Source organism: Tamandua tetradactyla, chromosome 16, assembly GCF_023851605.1.
Source record: "Tamandua tetradactyla isolate mTamTet1 chromosome 16, mTamTet1.pri, whole genome shotgun sequence".
Taxonomy (NCBI): Eukaryota; Metazoa; Chordata; class Mammalia; order Pilosa; family Myrmecophagidae; genus Tamandua; species Tamandua tetradactyla.
In genome coordinates, this window is record NC_135342.1 from 16,736,154 (window position 1) to 16,752,758 (window position 16,605).

General features: G+C 35.8%; 1 protein-coding gene across 1 annotated transcript in view; it reads left to right on the forward strand.

Moving 5' to 3' along the window:
• Positions 1-16,605, forward strand: part of LOC143658319 (multiple C2 and transmembrane domain-containing protein 1-like) — a 230,954-nt gene that overhangs the window by 213,896 nt on the left and 453 nt on the right. The window contains 1 exon segment of the mRNA XM_077130463.1: positions 15,085-15,187. Coding sequence (XP_076986578.1) covers positions 15,085-15,187 — 103 coding nt within the window.

The following is a 16,605-nucleotide window of genomic DNA, read 5'->3' on the forward strand; positions in this document are numbered from 1 at the left end:
CACAAGTCCAAAAACAGACCCACACTGCCAACTGATTTGTAATAACGGTAGCACTGGTTGCAATGCAAAGCAATAGAGGAAAGAAGTGTCTTTTTGGTAAACAGTTCTGGGTCCGTTGAACATCCATATGGAACAAAGCAAATCCCATTGTACACGCAAAAAATTTTTTAGATCAAGATGTGAATGGTGAAATAATAAGCTTTTTGAGGAAAGCACAAGAAAATATCTTCCTGAAATTGGGTTAGACAAAGATTTCTTTAAAAGAATGCCAAAACACTAATCATACTGGAAAGATTATTATTAAATTAAACGATAAAATTTAAAACTTCAATTAATTAAAAGACACTGTTAGGAAGTGAATAGATAAGCCTCACAGTGGAGAAGGTATTTATGATAGTTATAACTGATAAAAGACTTGTGCCCAGAATATATAATGAGCTGCTACAAATGAACCAAAGACATCTTAATTATTTAAAAAAAGGCAATATAATTGAAGAGACACTTCAGAAGACATTAGTTTAATGATGAGTAAACATATGAGAAGAAACTTAACTTCACTGGCAATCAGAAAAAACAAATTAAAACTACAGTGAGCTACCACCATACATCTATGGAATGATTAAATGCAAACAAAATGAAACCTGATAATTCCAGGCATTGGAAAGGATTTGGCATTTGTACTAAAATACAATCACTTTGGAAAACTGTTTGGCATTATCTAAACATATCTGAACATATGCTGTCCTATGACCCAGAAACCCTAGATATGCACCAAATACCAGTGGGACATTTAGGCACCAAAAGAAATACCCAAGAATGTCCCTATCAGTGTAGATTGAATAGCCCCAAATTGGAAGCAGTCCAGATGTTCATCAACAGTAGAAGAGGTAAATAAACACGAGAGCCCAAAGAAAACGAATAAACTGCTGCTACTCAAAACAACGTAGATGATTCGACAAATGTAATAGCAAGTAGAAGCCAGACATAAAAGAACTTATTGTATGATTCTATCTATATAAAGTTAAAAAGGAGGTAAAACAGATCTCTGATACTGAAGTAACTATAGTCATAAGTTTTGGGTAAACAGGAGAAGGAGGTGCTAGGAGGCCTTCTGGGGTGTGGGTAATCGTTTATTTCTTGATCTGGGTGTTGGATACATGGAGATGTGCACTTTGTGGTAATTCATTGAGGTGTATATTTATTTCTAGATATTTATTAAGATCATATACATAGGACGAAAAGCAGATTTCAAAGGTATTGAAATTAGGGGATAAAGATGACCTATTTAATGAATATTTTTCAGGCACTTTAAGGGATCAGGTTTCTAAGAACACAGAAGAATTAATTAGTCCCACTATGAAACTGTGGCGAAAGAACAAAACTAATTAATGAACTATGAATATCATGCTGATGAAAATAAAATATTTAAAAGTTGTTTCCTGCTCATTTAACTAGTGAATGTATCTGAATTTTTGTCACTTCTAAACAGTAGTAGTCTAAGACTTTTGACCTCTTTCCTTTATAGGAACAAAACTGTTCTCAGCAAAGACAACAGGTCTGATGAATACAGTTGGAAATTTAAAAATATCTAAAATGTTAGAGGGCTACAAATGGAATGAAATGCATATACTAAAGTAAATATTATTCTAACTAACTTTTAATGACAATTTTATAGAGCTAAGATTTGAGACACATCTCATTAAATTTACCAGTTTAAGTATGTGGATGCAGTATAGAAATGGTTACAATGAATAGTACACAACAATATCTTTGGGGCATATGTAATGGGTGAATATGGGACTATTATGGAAAAAATAAATTTGGGGGGAGAAACTAGGTGCTAGCAATGTTCCATAATCTTTAATACTCCTGAAAATAAACATATCATTTGAATGTTAATTACGGTTCAGTAAACTGATTTTATAACATCTTTATCAGTGCTTCTTCCTATAAGAAAACTTAAAATTCTGGCTTAACTAAAGAAATAAAGCATATAATGGTTAGCTCTTTAAAACTGCTAATTGCTTATGATATTTGATCTGAACAAGTCACAGACCTTTGAAGATATTATTTAGGATCAGGCAAAACTTTTGAATCTCAAAGTATGTACATAAAACTAATCCTGATGGAGGATTCAGAGGTGGATGCTCTGAAAACCTTGTCTGATGTGGTAATTGCCAATTTGGCTAAAATGCAGAATAGAGTCTCTTACCTCTTCTGCATTTTATTTTCAGCTGTCGATAATTTCTTTTTCATGAAAACACTGACATAGTTAAGAAAGGAGTGTGTATCTCTGACGTATTTTATTTGCATCCATAGACACATTTTCTTTAAGGTCCATACTAATATAATTAACTAGTATTGTGTTAATTTAGGCGAATGTGAGACTTGAGAAACTAATATTCACCTCTAATCTTGACCATCCTGTAGCTATGTAAACATGAGATATTTATGAAAAATAGTTAGGAAAGCGATAGTTTAGTTAAAGTGCTAGGAAGGCCTGAGTCTGAACCAGTATTTTACAGGAATTGCAGAAATCATTGTGATTCACATGCAGAGCACATGGTTAGAAGATACTGCTTTGAAAGAATAGGTGGAATGACAAAAGAGATTAATAAATGGGTTTGATATGCTCTAGAGGTGAAGGACTATGGCATGAGAAAGTGCTGGTCTCACTATCAGTAGGAAATGAAGGAAAGAGAAATACTATAAAATAATTAATCGGGTTCTGCAGAACTAAGATTACAAAATGATGCTTTGTGTAAAGAATTATAGAATCGCTGATTTGGCTTGCAGGGCTAGCTCCGGGATTTCACTTAGGGCTTGAAGAAATGCTTTCCGATGCTAGAATCATTGTTTAAAGATGAAACTCTTTTTTATATTTTGTTGCGTTACAATATAGTTGTGTAAATAAGCACTTCATTTCCTAGAATGATGGACCGAGGACATGCTGCAGAGAGAATATGGATTTAACTAGGTTTTGAAAAAATAAACTCTTACTACATGGATATTTGAATTATATGACAGCCGAGTTAGTTATAGTCATAAATTATTGAACAGTTGAGCCTAAAGTGTTATTAAAGGATTGATATCAGTGGTGGTTCCCAAGTGGAGGGATACAGGATTCTGCCCTTAATCTGACTCGTTCAACATATTTACTAATGACTTTGAAGAGATAATTGACTGCTTCTGTATCAAACTTGCTGGGGGGGACAGTTAATTCAGTTTATGTGACGCCAAGATGAAAATATCTATCAATAGACTGGAATAAGAAGCTTAGTTTAACAAGATGAATTTTAAAATATATAGATCAAAGTTTTAACTGGGAACAAAACAGGAATGCCTTACTTTAACAGTAGAAAATATGGAAAGGATTTTAGGGTTGAAGTTGAGTTTAAGGCCCATGAGTGTGAACACACCTCTATCAATTTTGTTACGTTGATAAAAATTCACGTGGGACTCTTCTGAATGGGTTATATGTGCTGTTTTTCTAGTTTGGGAAGCTACTCTTTAGGGAAAGACATTGGCAAACTACCTAGAATATATTCTCAGTTGGGATATCTAGGGTTTGAAAATCAAGCCATTTGAAAAAAATCAAGCCATTCTAGAATAGCTTAAAGAACTATGATTATTTAAAAACCACTAATAATGGTGACTAATATTTGTTGAGCACTTATCAGGTTGGATACTACCCTGAACTTGATATATGAATTGTCACAATCTCACAAGAGACTAATACATACTGTTATTGTCCCCACTTTACAAATTAGAACTCTGAGGTATGGAGAGGTTAAGTGACCTGTCCAAGATGAACACACACACACACCAACTCATAAGTGTAGAGTAAAGAAGTAAGCTTTGGCCTGGATCTGTTGACTGAAGCCACAAGAGAGCTGGAGAAAGGAAGACGTTGTGTGAATATGATTTGTTTTGTTATCCCAAGGGGTGAGTATAGATAGAAGCTGGTGAAAAGGTAATAGCCAAGGTTCAGGTTCAGAGAGCTGACTTCCTTCTAAATTTAAGCAGAAGTTTAATCCAAAGGGAATTTTAAGTGGATTATAGAAACTTCAGTGGAAGGGAAAGCCTAAGAAAATGGACTCTAAGCTAATTTTGGGAATTTAGTGCTAAAGCCACATGGTAGAACCAGGGTTGCTGTCTCTGCCACACTAGCAAATTGGGGAGATACTGTGATAACTGCCTAAACTAACCCTGCGTGCAGTCTGCACCAGCAAAATGAACAGCATATGTTTTCACTTAAGTGAATTCTCATTTCAGATCTTGGGTAAGTACTTCTGATTGGTGCAGCCTTTCACCTCTGCACCCCTAGCTGCAAGGGAGTCTGGAAATATCACTTTGGGCTTTGTGGTCTCTATACTAGAAGGAACGGTACTGGAAGGTAGCAAACCACGCACAGTATCTAGCCCAGGAGTGTAAGTACTGAACCTAATTACATACTCTCTATGTACTTGATGCTGCGCCACCACTTTATACCTGTTATTTCATTTAGATTTTCAAATTATTTAGATGGCAAATCACAAAATAGATCAAAATTGCAGAGAGATAATTTTGCATACAGTATAAGGAAATAGTTTTTAAAATTTCTATTGTCAAAAGTAGATGAGAATTTTCCTGTGGAGGTGGTGATTTACCCATCATTGAAGTGTTGAAGGCACATCATCCTGAAGCTTCTGAAGGACCCTGCATGGCAGAGGGAATTCCAGCCCTAGATGAGCTTTCGGATTTGGCCCCTGAGGTTTCTTTCCAGGCCTCAGATTCTGGAATCCTGTATCAGATACCAAGATGAATAGCGGACTCCCCCATGTTATTTGGTAGAAGGAAATGAACAAATAGGAAGATGCAAACAAAATTTTGGAAGACACATGGCAATTTCCAGTTTATTGTCATTAAAAAAAAAAGTTTTAATCACCTAATACAGCCCTTAATTTTTTTAAGGCTAAATGAATTTTACCCCACAGTAAAAAAGATCTCTCTGATTAATTAATTTATTCATGGGGAAGATTATCTGAAACTTCATGCTCCATTGCAGAGAAGACTAAATGAATATATATATCCATATTTTAGGTCCTAATGAATCTATCAAGTCCATAACATATCTTGCAAAAACAAATGAGCTTATGACATATTCTTATACTCACTCCTGATCAAACACCTTTTGTATTTCTAAGCTTGTAACAAGTCACTTGCACAACATTGCTATATTAAATATGAATTGAAAGTTAAGTCTTTAAATGTTTTTCACACAATTTATGTTGCATTGTTATTAAAGTTTAAGTAGAATTCTTTCATAGCCTCTCCTCATTTTATAGATCCCATAGTACCCCTCCTTGTTCTTTTCCAGCTTCTTACCTGTCTTATTTTACTAGCCTTTCTTCTGTCATGAATTTCAAGATTTCCAGCATATATTAAGATGGTTCAGTTCTAGGATCAAGATACATCCAGTTATATACAATCCTATAAATATTATTTTGCATTTCGTTCTAGATCCCAAGGGAAATCAGCTCACATTTACACGGAGCTGTACTTATTTTTACTGCTCTTAGTCCTGGTTCTCAAAGTATGTCCTCTGGGGATCCACGAGACCCTTTTCAAGATCTGTGAAGTGAAAACTATTTTCATAGAACTAAGATGGTAATTGTCTTTTTCATTCTCCTTCTTTCACGAGCATGCAATAGTTTTTCAGACATTTGATCACTCTGATGTTAACGTGAAGAATTTATTATTTCTATTTTTGAATAACATTTTAAAATGTTCCCATCTTTAATTTTTTAAATGGTAAATACTGATAAATGTATGCCACATAAACAAAAACAATAAAAAAAATTGAGATCCTCAATTTTTAAGACTGAAAGAGCTCCCGAGACCGAAATGTTTATGAGCTGTTGCTGTACAGCGGTGATGCTCAGGAGGGGGATGGGGCAGCCAGTTGTGCCCACCTGGGTGTCTTGGAGATTTGGGAGGGAATTTCGGTTGTCACAGTGGTTGGGAAGCACTACTGGCGTTGCGCAGATGGGAATCAGGGATGCTAAATTGTCTACAAACATTAGACAGTCTTACATCATGGAAATCATCCTATGTCCTGCATGACCTAAAAATAGACATTTATATAAGTTTAACATCTGTTTCATGATTCCATCCTGAAATATATGTTTCTTACTCAAGCCTTGCAGCTGGCTCCCATTTTACATAGCAAAGGCTTAAGATGGCCTCCAGGGCACCTTGTGATCTGGCTTCCCAACACTACTCTGAGGTCTTCTACTGTTCCCCTGCTTGCGCACTGACCCCCTGCCTCGTGGGCCTGGTGCACGCTAGGCCTGTATTCCAGCTATTCCCTCGGCCTGGACCACTATCCCTCAGATTTCCACTTGGTTGACTTTCTTATCTCCTTCTGCTCTTTGCTCTGACCTCACCTCCTCATGAGGCCTTCTCCAGCTACCCCAGTTAAAACTATAAGCTGTCCCCATCCACCAGCTCCTCAAACCCCTTACATTGCTCTATTTTTTCCTGTTTTCCATTAACCCCTATCACTCTCTAACACGCTCTATAGTTTACTTATTACGTTCACTGTTCACTCTCTTTTCCCCTCCCACCCTGACAGAAGGAAGTGCCAAGAGAGCAGAAGCCTCTCCTTTTATGTTCGCATGGTCTGGCATGTAATAGCCCCCCGATAAATATTTGTTAAATAAATCAATATGTGATTTTATTGTAAGCAGCTTTCTTCAAAGCCCTCATTTATAATAGAGTTATGGCATCGTATTACATTTTTAAATTAAGTAAGGTTGGTTTTGTTTTATTTTCAGATAATAAAGGGGACATTACAAAATCATTATGAAAAGGGGGTATTAAGTCTAGTGGGCTGAGAGCCACACTCCAGAGCATCACTTTTTTCCTGCCACAAAGAAACCTGCCTTGGGACTTAGTGATGAAAGAGAAGCCCTATTATTATCACTCAGTCTCAGAATCAGACCCAGTGGGAACCTAGCAAAGAGGGTCAGTTAATGTAATTCTACCAATCAGATGTTTATCATATGTTTAGGTCAGTTGATGAATAAGACTAAGGTCAACTCCCCATCTCCTGTGACAAGGGGAGGACTGGAAGATGTCTCCAACATACGTTGCCTTTTATTCTGATGGACCCTATGGAAGTCCCTCAACTACAACATTGTTATATGTTATGATTAGAAATTCCAGGTTGTAGAAAGGACAGGTGGCAAGCTTGATTATAGTAAAAAGAAAAAAAGATAAAAGTATAGCTGTTTCAAATTGTGGCAACTGAGGAAATTAAAGAAAAGAGCTTAATTTGTGCAAGGTAGACAACCCAAAAAATGGCTCTGATGGACATGAATTGGTTTCCATGCTGTGAAAGCCTCCTGTGATTTCAGAGACGTGGCAAGAAAGAGGTGATCCTGGAGCCCTTCCCCCCACACCCACATTTTTGTAACATCACATCCAACAAACTGTGCTACTTGTCAGCAGCAGAATGATCCTGGACAAAGCCCGCCACTGATAGATCAGGATTAACTCTATTCTGGGAGCAAGAATATCATTCAGTATCTTTTGTGTGACTTTAAAGCCCAAACCAGTAGTTTGCACAAACTGAGGTTGTCGAATTGCCCACGAAACAGGTAGCAGGAGAGGAGAGGAGAGGCAGACTTCCCCACAGTTCTTTATCCACATGTGATCTCAAAGAACAAGGACTAAGAGAGAATTATCCATTTGGTACACCCCGTTTCACCTTCTGGGTGATTTTAAAGAGAGCCAGAGAAGATGCCCATTGGAGACAATTTTGATGTTTGTTTTGTTCTGGTAGGAATGGCTTTTTGCTAAAAGAGGAATTGAAATAATAGCATATATACTTTAAAATCTGTGATAGGTTTAATTTTATGAGTTAAGGTATAAGAGTCTTTTTCTAATTTTAATTCCCTAGGAGAGTTAGCCTATAAAACCCATAGGAAGCAAAAACTCTTAGTATTTAACTGGAGTATGGATAAAAAATATTGGTGCTAATCTGTGGCCATGTACTAAGATCATATTTTTAGGCATCCATTTTATAGTAGCACTGTAATATCTGGGTTTTGTGCAATATAGAGACCTTACTAATGAGTTACATAGATAGATTTCAGGTAAATATTCCTGATCATAAATTGTTAAATTCCTGTTTATATGTGGTTGTCCTTCACTTCTAAAAACGTTGACGACAGAGATGTGTGATCACCGTAGATCATCGGGGTCCTCTCCACTGGGAAAACTTCTTCGCTTCCTTTCCCCCTTTCCTGTTCTAGAATTACAGAATGAATTCTCACTGCTTCTTCTCATTGCTCCCGTAGCACCCTTCACTCACCTTTACTGCAGCACTTTGGCCCTCACCCTTCACTCACCTTTACTGCAGCACTTTGGCCCTGTGTTACAGTTACGAATTTACACGTCTGTCATGCTCACTAGATTGTGAGTTCCTTGAGAGCTGGACTATATTTTAATCATGATTCTGGGGTGGGCACTTGCTCACTTGATGAGTAAGGAATGCTTCAAAAGGCATTCCTATTTCTCACTAGAAAATTGGCAACATGGAAAACTGCCATACTCTTATGGAAGGCTGGGATTCCCTTCTAGCTGTTATGATTATTAGCAAAATCAACCCCACTGCCACCAACCCCACCCAGAACTGCTGCCATTTCTATCTTCCATCCAAACCAAACTCTCCAGTTTTTCTAGTGCTCTTAAGGAGAAGGATAGGTAATTTTTAGCCAATGAGATGGAAATTAAGAAAGAGCCACTTGGTATCCACAGGTCTGTTTTAGTCCCAAGACAGGGGTGAGTGAGAGGGAGACAAGTGATTATAAAATCTATGTTCCGTGCATTGAGGCTCCTTAAATAACCAAAAATTATCTTAAAAAAAATGCACCTCATCTTTTGATGCTGTCTTCATTCCTTGCACTTCCAGCTAGCGGGTATTAAATAAAGGATCATAGGGGAACACTTTGCATCACTTTCTGGAATTCTGCATAATATTATACTTTGTAGACATTCACACTCCCTCTTAGATCAACCTTACTCTCAGCAAGCATATCTGTGTTATCACAGGATCCAAATGAACCAATAAAAGGATGACAGGAAGGAATAATTAAGGAGGTAATTGATGGTTAGGTCCATTACTAGTATCTCTGTGATTGTTTCTGTTTAAGTGGCAGATAATCAAGGCAGGAACATTTAGGGACTGAAAAGCCAGTCATTCAAGGCATCATTTAGCAAACCAGATAAGCACATTAACTATGTGTAGCCACGTCTTTAAAATAAAATGATGATGTATGCCTTTTTAGTGGTAAGTTTATAGAATTTAATATTGTACATTTACTACTATTTTCGTGGAAATGGCTGTTAATTTAAACTGTCCTTGGAATTAGGAAAAAAAGAGACTATCTAAACTAAACAAAAATAACATAATGGCAAGCATTACTGATAACTGTAAAAAGATAGCTTCTACAAGGAAAAGATGAATAGAAATTAAACATAAAAGTGCCTACTTTTCCTCACCTATATGTTCTAGAGATATCAAGTTTGAGTACCTTGCTGAACATAATTTACTTTCCTTGGAAAGAAGGGCGAAGCTCAATGAATTGTTTTTTATCTACAAGTAATAATATCAGGGTGTATTTGATTTTCAGTATTGACACCTGCAAATTCTATTGGCTCTACTTTCAAAATGTACCCAGGAGCCGGCTGCTTTCCATCATCTCAAAAACCTAGCAACTCTTCTCCTTCCATTGCCCTCTCTCTACCTTGATCTCCAACCAGCAACCATCAGATCATGTCTTTCTTCAACTCAGAACTCTCGTAGATTGAGAGCCAGGTCCCTACCAAGTCCTGCCACACTCCTGGTACCTCTCTGGCCCCATCATCTACTACTCGTCTCTACCCTCCCTAATTTCTTCCTCCAGCCACCCTGGCTTGCTGGGTATATTCCTGGAAACTCCAGGCAAAGCCACCTCTCTGGATCTTTCTATGAGTTTTATCCCCGGGAAACCCAAGGCCCACTCCCTCACCTCCATCATTTCTTTGCTCAGAAGTCACTTCAGGCAACTCTTTAAAAATTGTGCCCACATACCACCACTCCTCTTTATCCTTCCTGTCTTTAATTTTCTCCATAGTACCTAGCTCCTTCTAAAATACTATAAAATGTACTTGTTTATTAGACTGTCTTCTTCCTGAACATAAACTCCATCAGGCCAGGGAATTTTTTTTATTGTTTTATGTGCTGTGGTCTCCATGTGCATAGAACACTGATACATGATAGGCACTCAATAAAGGTTCATTTAATGAATTAATCTATATCAAAATGTTACCTACCTGTTCCCACGGGTCTGGCCTACTGGCCACTAAGATATGACGCACTTATTGGAAAAGATCTTGCCCAGTGGCTTACGTTTAAAGGCATTTCATTAAGGGCGTATGGATCATAGTGGCAGAGCTAGGGTCTGAAAATCTGACAGACCTGTGTTTGAGTACCAACTTCCAACCACTTTCACTTTGTGTAAACCAGTGAGTTGTATCATCTCCCAACCTCAGTTTCCTCGTCTGTAAAATGGGGATAGGAAAAGTACCTTTCTTACTGAGTAGTCATGAATTTTGGCAGGGGATGAAAAGCATAGTGTTGGACTTATAAAATATCCATAAATGGTAGCAATTACAATAGTAATCATCACTTTATTTGCTATTTTCTATAAAATATTTTACAATTATTTATTGTTTTGACCAGGAGATTTAGCCCAAGGTGTGAGTTGTTCCCTATTATTTGTGCACTTCAAAGCACATTACTATGTTTTAGATATTTATTTGAAAAGACACTACCACAAGTGACTATTATTTGATATTCTGCTAGTCTGCTAGACATTTTGCTACTTATATTCTAACTTCTACCTCTAATTTGCAGAGTCATTGTGAAAGAGCAAATTACTCTCACTATTTTATTTGTTAGGGAACAGGCCCTAGGTCATGTCATAAGTATTCAATTCCACCTTAACCTCCAGATTCAGGCCTTTCCCCTACACCACTCTCCTCTCACCTTGAACTTTATTGCCACAGCGCCCAGTGACTTAGAGTGTTTAAGACTGTGTATGTATAAGGCAGCTCAAGTAAGGAGCTCAGGGGCTTTGTGCTTGCAGATAAGGCTATATGCCATGTAAGACTCTATGCCGTACCATATAATATGGTTTTAACTAATCGGCTCTGGGAAGACATAAAAAATTTTGAAGTTGAGAATAAGGTTGAAGAGAAAATAGAATTACAGAATTTACATGGATTTAAAGACTGATTCATGTCACTGACCAAAGTTGAGTCCTTAACATGACTGTAAACAGAATAAGAATAATAGATTTCAGACTGAGAATATCAGTGTAAATTAAGGACAGGCTAAATAGTAGTTTGGTCTAACTTAGGTCAATGGCTCCTTTCTTTTTTTCTTGGGTGCGTGGTCCAGAATCAAGCCCAGGTTTCCCGCGTGGAAGGCAAGCATTCTACCACTGAACCACCTGTGCACCCTCTTTTTTAATGTAACTCCATATGTCCCACATAGGGTCTAACATAGTCTCTTAAAAATTATATCGCTTACCCATTTCAAGTTATAAGATAGGATGGGGAATAATTTTGTAAATAATGGTAACTGGAATTCAGAATAGGAAAATGGCTAGGAAGTGGCTACAGGGAGTGTTCACACTGTTTTTGATGTGGTAATGTCTCTGCTGCTTTAACACCTTCATTTCAGTAGAAAAGATTGACTGAAAGAATAGGTGCTGTGAATATTGATGGATGGTCGGGTATTGGTTTTTGCCAGAACAATGGTGAGAAATAACAAACGAAATGGACATAAAAGATGGCTGGTCCACTGTCTCATCTGCAGAGGGTTTGATATGTGTACTAGGTTGGTTGTTTGTGTATTTAACAAGATGTGGAAGGCATCAGACATTACAAACAGATTTTGTTTCCTTAAGATCTTTCAGCCCTGACTCCAAATCTTCTGTTGATCACCAAATAAAGATATAATAATGAAGAAGGTAGTGATTTGGGAGAATTTCCATGTAGTTAGGTAAAAGTGACAGTTCTTTTACACAATTGAATATAATTTCTGAAAGAAAAAGAATCAAGTGGAAAATTTTATTTCACTTCTCTGATTTTAGGAATTTTTTCTGCAGATACAGATCTCTGGCATTTGTTGTTGTGTTTTGCATTTGAGGCAGAGGTGCAGTTTTTATTTTGACTGAATCTATTACACATTGATCACTTGAGTGCTTATGAAACCAAATCAATTGAAATAAAATACTAATTAAAATAAAGTAACTAAAAATGAGGGAATGGTAATGCTGGGAAGTTTTATCTTTATATAGTCTTTTGGATTGGGTTAAGATTAAAATGAATGTATGTATGTATGAAGAAAATTAAAAGAAGGTTCGAGGGAGAATGCGAGAGTTACTCTTGTTTGAGTATTTCCAAAGCCAATCATTTAATCTAAAGTTCTGTCTACAGTGAAAGAAAACTAGTTACTACTTTGGCATGGGATTCTATCATAAATATGGTTTTAATTTTCTCTCTGGTTATTACAAGTAGATATGCTTTATCTTTCCAACCTTTTATGAACTTATATGAGGTGAAGTTTATGGCCTCTGTTCTTTAGTTTACGCCCATAGCACCCTGTAAGAAAGCTAGACAAAACATTGATAATTAACGTGAGCCTCAAGAATAAGAGAGGTTTTGGAAACTGCACAAGTCTGCTTCATATTTTTTTTAACCTCAATTCTATGGAAGAAAATAAAGTTATACCAAATCAAACCCATTGCATTCTATTTTAATGAACAAAATACTCCTTTTTCAATACCATCTGTGTGCGAATTGGAAGTGGGGATGGTGGCAAGTAGGGAAAGAGAAAATAAAAATGTGGTAAGAAAAAAAGATAATACAGGTTCATAGCCAGAGGTAAAATTTTCACCAGACCTCTAAGACTTTCAATCCTCTATTCTTTACTGAGAATTATTCCCAAGACCAAAACTTGAAGAGACTACCATAATGTTAAAGTATGCAATTATCCTGGGGTATAGGAAGCCACTGAACAAACATACTTAAAGCAAATCTCTTTTTTAATATAAAATGAACAAATTAAAGGGAGTAAAGTTTGTACAGCTTATTTTAAGAATTAAAATATCAAAAATAAATACAGTGCTATAGGAGAATGCATAGCTTATCCATCACTGGTACCTAATGAAGTCCTTCCCATTAAAATTTAATTGAAAATCTTCAATGATATTTAAGCTTTCACAGAAGTGTAAACTACTGTGACTACAATTTATGATGCATTTAAAACAATTATTCTTTATCATTAAAGTTAATAATATGCACATTAACCTCTTATGTAGTCTAAATTAATATTGAAGTTTAAAAGATATGACCTCTGGACAGCTTTGTCTAAATATTGATTTCATTGTCATTTGTATAAGGTATCAAACAAATTACATACCACATTAATATCATTAATGTTGCTCCCTTGGAGCCTCTGACTTTATGGAGTTCTTATAAATTAGAGCATGACATTACAAAAATATTGGGAGCATCATAAAATGTAATTGCCGAGTAAAAGAGATTTGACTATGGCAGGGCAGATTGCTGTAAACAGATGATAACTTCCAAATCCTTTATTCCCAGTGGGTTGGAAAAATACTGCTCTTTAACATGCAGATTGATTGCTGATGTTAAGTTTCAAATGACAGAATTTTCTCTGCCTAGGAAGTTCTAATTTACCTCCTTGGGATGCCGTAGTTATTTCAGAAGAGAGTAATCCAATCTGGGTCATTAGATTAAAATTTTCTAATTGTATGAAATGGCAGTATGGCAGTTTTCCCAAAATAAACTTGTTTAGGAATTCCTGTTACAGTTTACTAATGAATCTGATGAGTTGAAAAGCATATGCATGAGTAAAGGGGCTGAGCCTTTCAAATGGTCACTACAGAATGAAATTAGGACAGGTTTAGTGATGGACATGCATCAAATTTTCCCTCACAGTTGGGAATTTTATCTTATTATTTTTATTTTTAAAAGTTGCACCTGATATGTATGAACTTTTTTCTATTTTCTTTTTATTTCTTTTTCTGAATTGATGCAAATGTTTTTAAGAAATGATCATGATGATGAATATACAACTATGTGATGAAAAAAAAGGGAAGAGAGAAATGAGACAAAATAAACTTTCAGTGGCTGAGAGATTTCAAACAGAGCCAAGAGTTTACCCTGGAGGGTAAACTACCATAATATAGGTATCCCTTCTTAGTTTATGTTGTACTGGAGTGTCTAGAGTACAGTACCTGAAACAGTACCTGAAACTGTTGACCTGTGTTCCAGTAGCCTTGATTCTTGAAAAAGACTGTATAACTATATAGCTTTTACCATGTGACTGTGTGATTGTGGAAACCTGATATCTGGTGCTTTTTTTATCCAGAGTATGGACAGATGAATAAAAAGGAAAAAAAAAGGATAAAAATAAATAATAGGGGGAGATAAAGAGTAAAAATTGGGTAGATTGAGATTCTGTGGGTCAGTGAAAGAGAGGGGCAAGGGGTTTGGGATATATGAGTTCTTTTTTTTTCTTTTTATTTCTTTTTCTGGAGTGATGCAAATGTTCTAAAAAAGGATCATGGTGATGAATACACAACTATGTGATGATATTGTGAGCCATTGATTGTATAATAGGACCAACTCAATGTGTGTGGATATTTCTCAATAAACATATTTTAAAAAAGGAAAAAAAAAAGTTGCACCTGAAATGTCAGCCATATAATCTAGTCTTTCTTACTTTTTTAAGGTTCTAAGTCATGATTAATCATAATGATTAACGTCATCCAGTTACATCTAGAAGTATGGTTAGATCCAGCAGAACTCTATTTCGATGTGTTTTCATTTTAATTTTAAAATTGTGCTTCACTTGTTGTTTACTATAAATCTTTCTGGTAAAGAGATATTGTGATGACATGAAACTGTGAACTATGGGAGCTTTTTGTACTAAAAATGTTTACCCAACATCTCTTCTAGGTAAAAGTGACCCATTTTGGGTAGTGGAGTTGAACAATGATAGGCTGCTAACACACACTGTCTACAAAAATCTCAATCCCGAATGGAACAAAGTCTTCACATTGTAAGTAGTCATTACTTTGAGCTTATTTTGAAATGCTGTTAAATGATATTTAATTTTGAGATTTGTGTTTTTTCTTACCTGATTAACAGCTCAGTACATCTGAGCTTCCTTTTGCTCACAACAATGAATTTCATGACTGCCTAGCTTCCCAGTAGAGAGACCTGTGGAAAAGAGGATGCCATTTTTCTCTTTTCTTTTTTTTTAAACTGTGCTTTTTAAATCGTTTGACTAAGGATTTTTCTCCCATTAACTGAATTGCTATACTGCGTCTTCCTTTTATACTTTCTATTGAAATTCTCCCCAATTGCACTGAAATCACGGAGGATGTGCTGAAATCAGCAAACAATCCAGCCATGAATTCGGCAGATGCTTTAGTTTTGGTCTGTTTCATTTTAGCACAATAAAAATATTAAGTATTGTCCTAGATACCAAAACACACTTTGAGTTAATTTTCCTCTTGTTTTAAAAAGTTTGTAAATCTTTTTAACCATGTACTATTAAGGGCTGCCGATGCTATACTGTAGTACCTCCTCAGTTTGGTTTTTTGACAGGGCTTTAGAAATGAACCCTGAACAAAGGAAAACTCTCCAAAAAGAAGTACTTCTTAAAAGTTTTCTAACATGGCTTTATTTTTTTCTATGAAAAACTGCTAAATTCCTCATTAATTTCTTGTAATTTCTCTGCTTAGCCAGTAACTAATCAGCTTTAATTATCTGACCAATTTACTTTTAAGGAATTCCACATTTTTATGAGATATGAAAGCCTGGTCAGGAAAATTGCACTCCAAAAGAGCTTGTAGAGAGTGTTTTTCTTTGGGATGCATAATTGAATGAATAGGTTTGATTATTATCAAAGCCATTAACTGATTGTACCCTGATAAAGCCTCTTCTCATATATAGTTGTGGTTTTTCAGTAATGATTATATTCATTTTTTGTTTTCTGGGTAAGCAGTTTAATCAAACAGTAAATGCTGTCAATAATTTGGGCTTTTTTTTCCAAAAACAAAAATATGAAGAGCTCGAACAATTGTTTATTAACATAAGCTGTCTGAAATGTAATGGAACACTACTTGATTTCTTTATCCCAAGGTGGTACAATAGCTATAAATGTTTCAATTTCTCCATTCTGCTTTCTGTGTTAATTTTTACTATAAACCTAACAGAAATTAAGTCAATGTTTTGGTAAGAGTTGTAAAAAAAATTAAAAAGGGAGAAAATCCTATTATTATAAAGAAGAATTATTTAAAATATATTTTGGCTCTTGCCGAATCCAACCTGTGTTTTGTGTGAGGATAATGGGGAGATAGGAATTATGGTGACAATGAGAAGGAAAAATCTAAAAAGCATGTGTCTCACTGATTTCTTTTACAATGACTTTTCCTGTGGCCCACCCAAATGGAAAATTATATTTCATTTAAA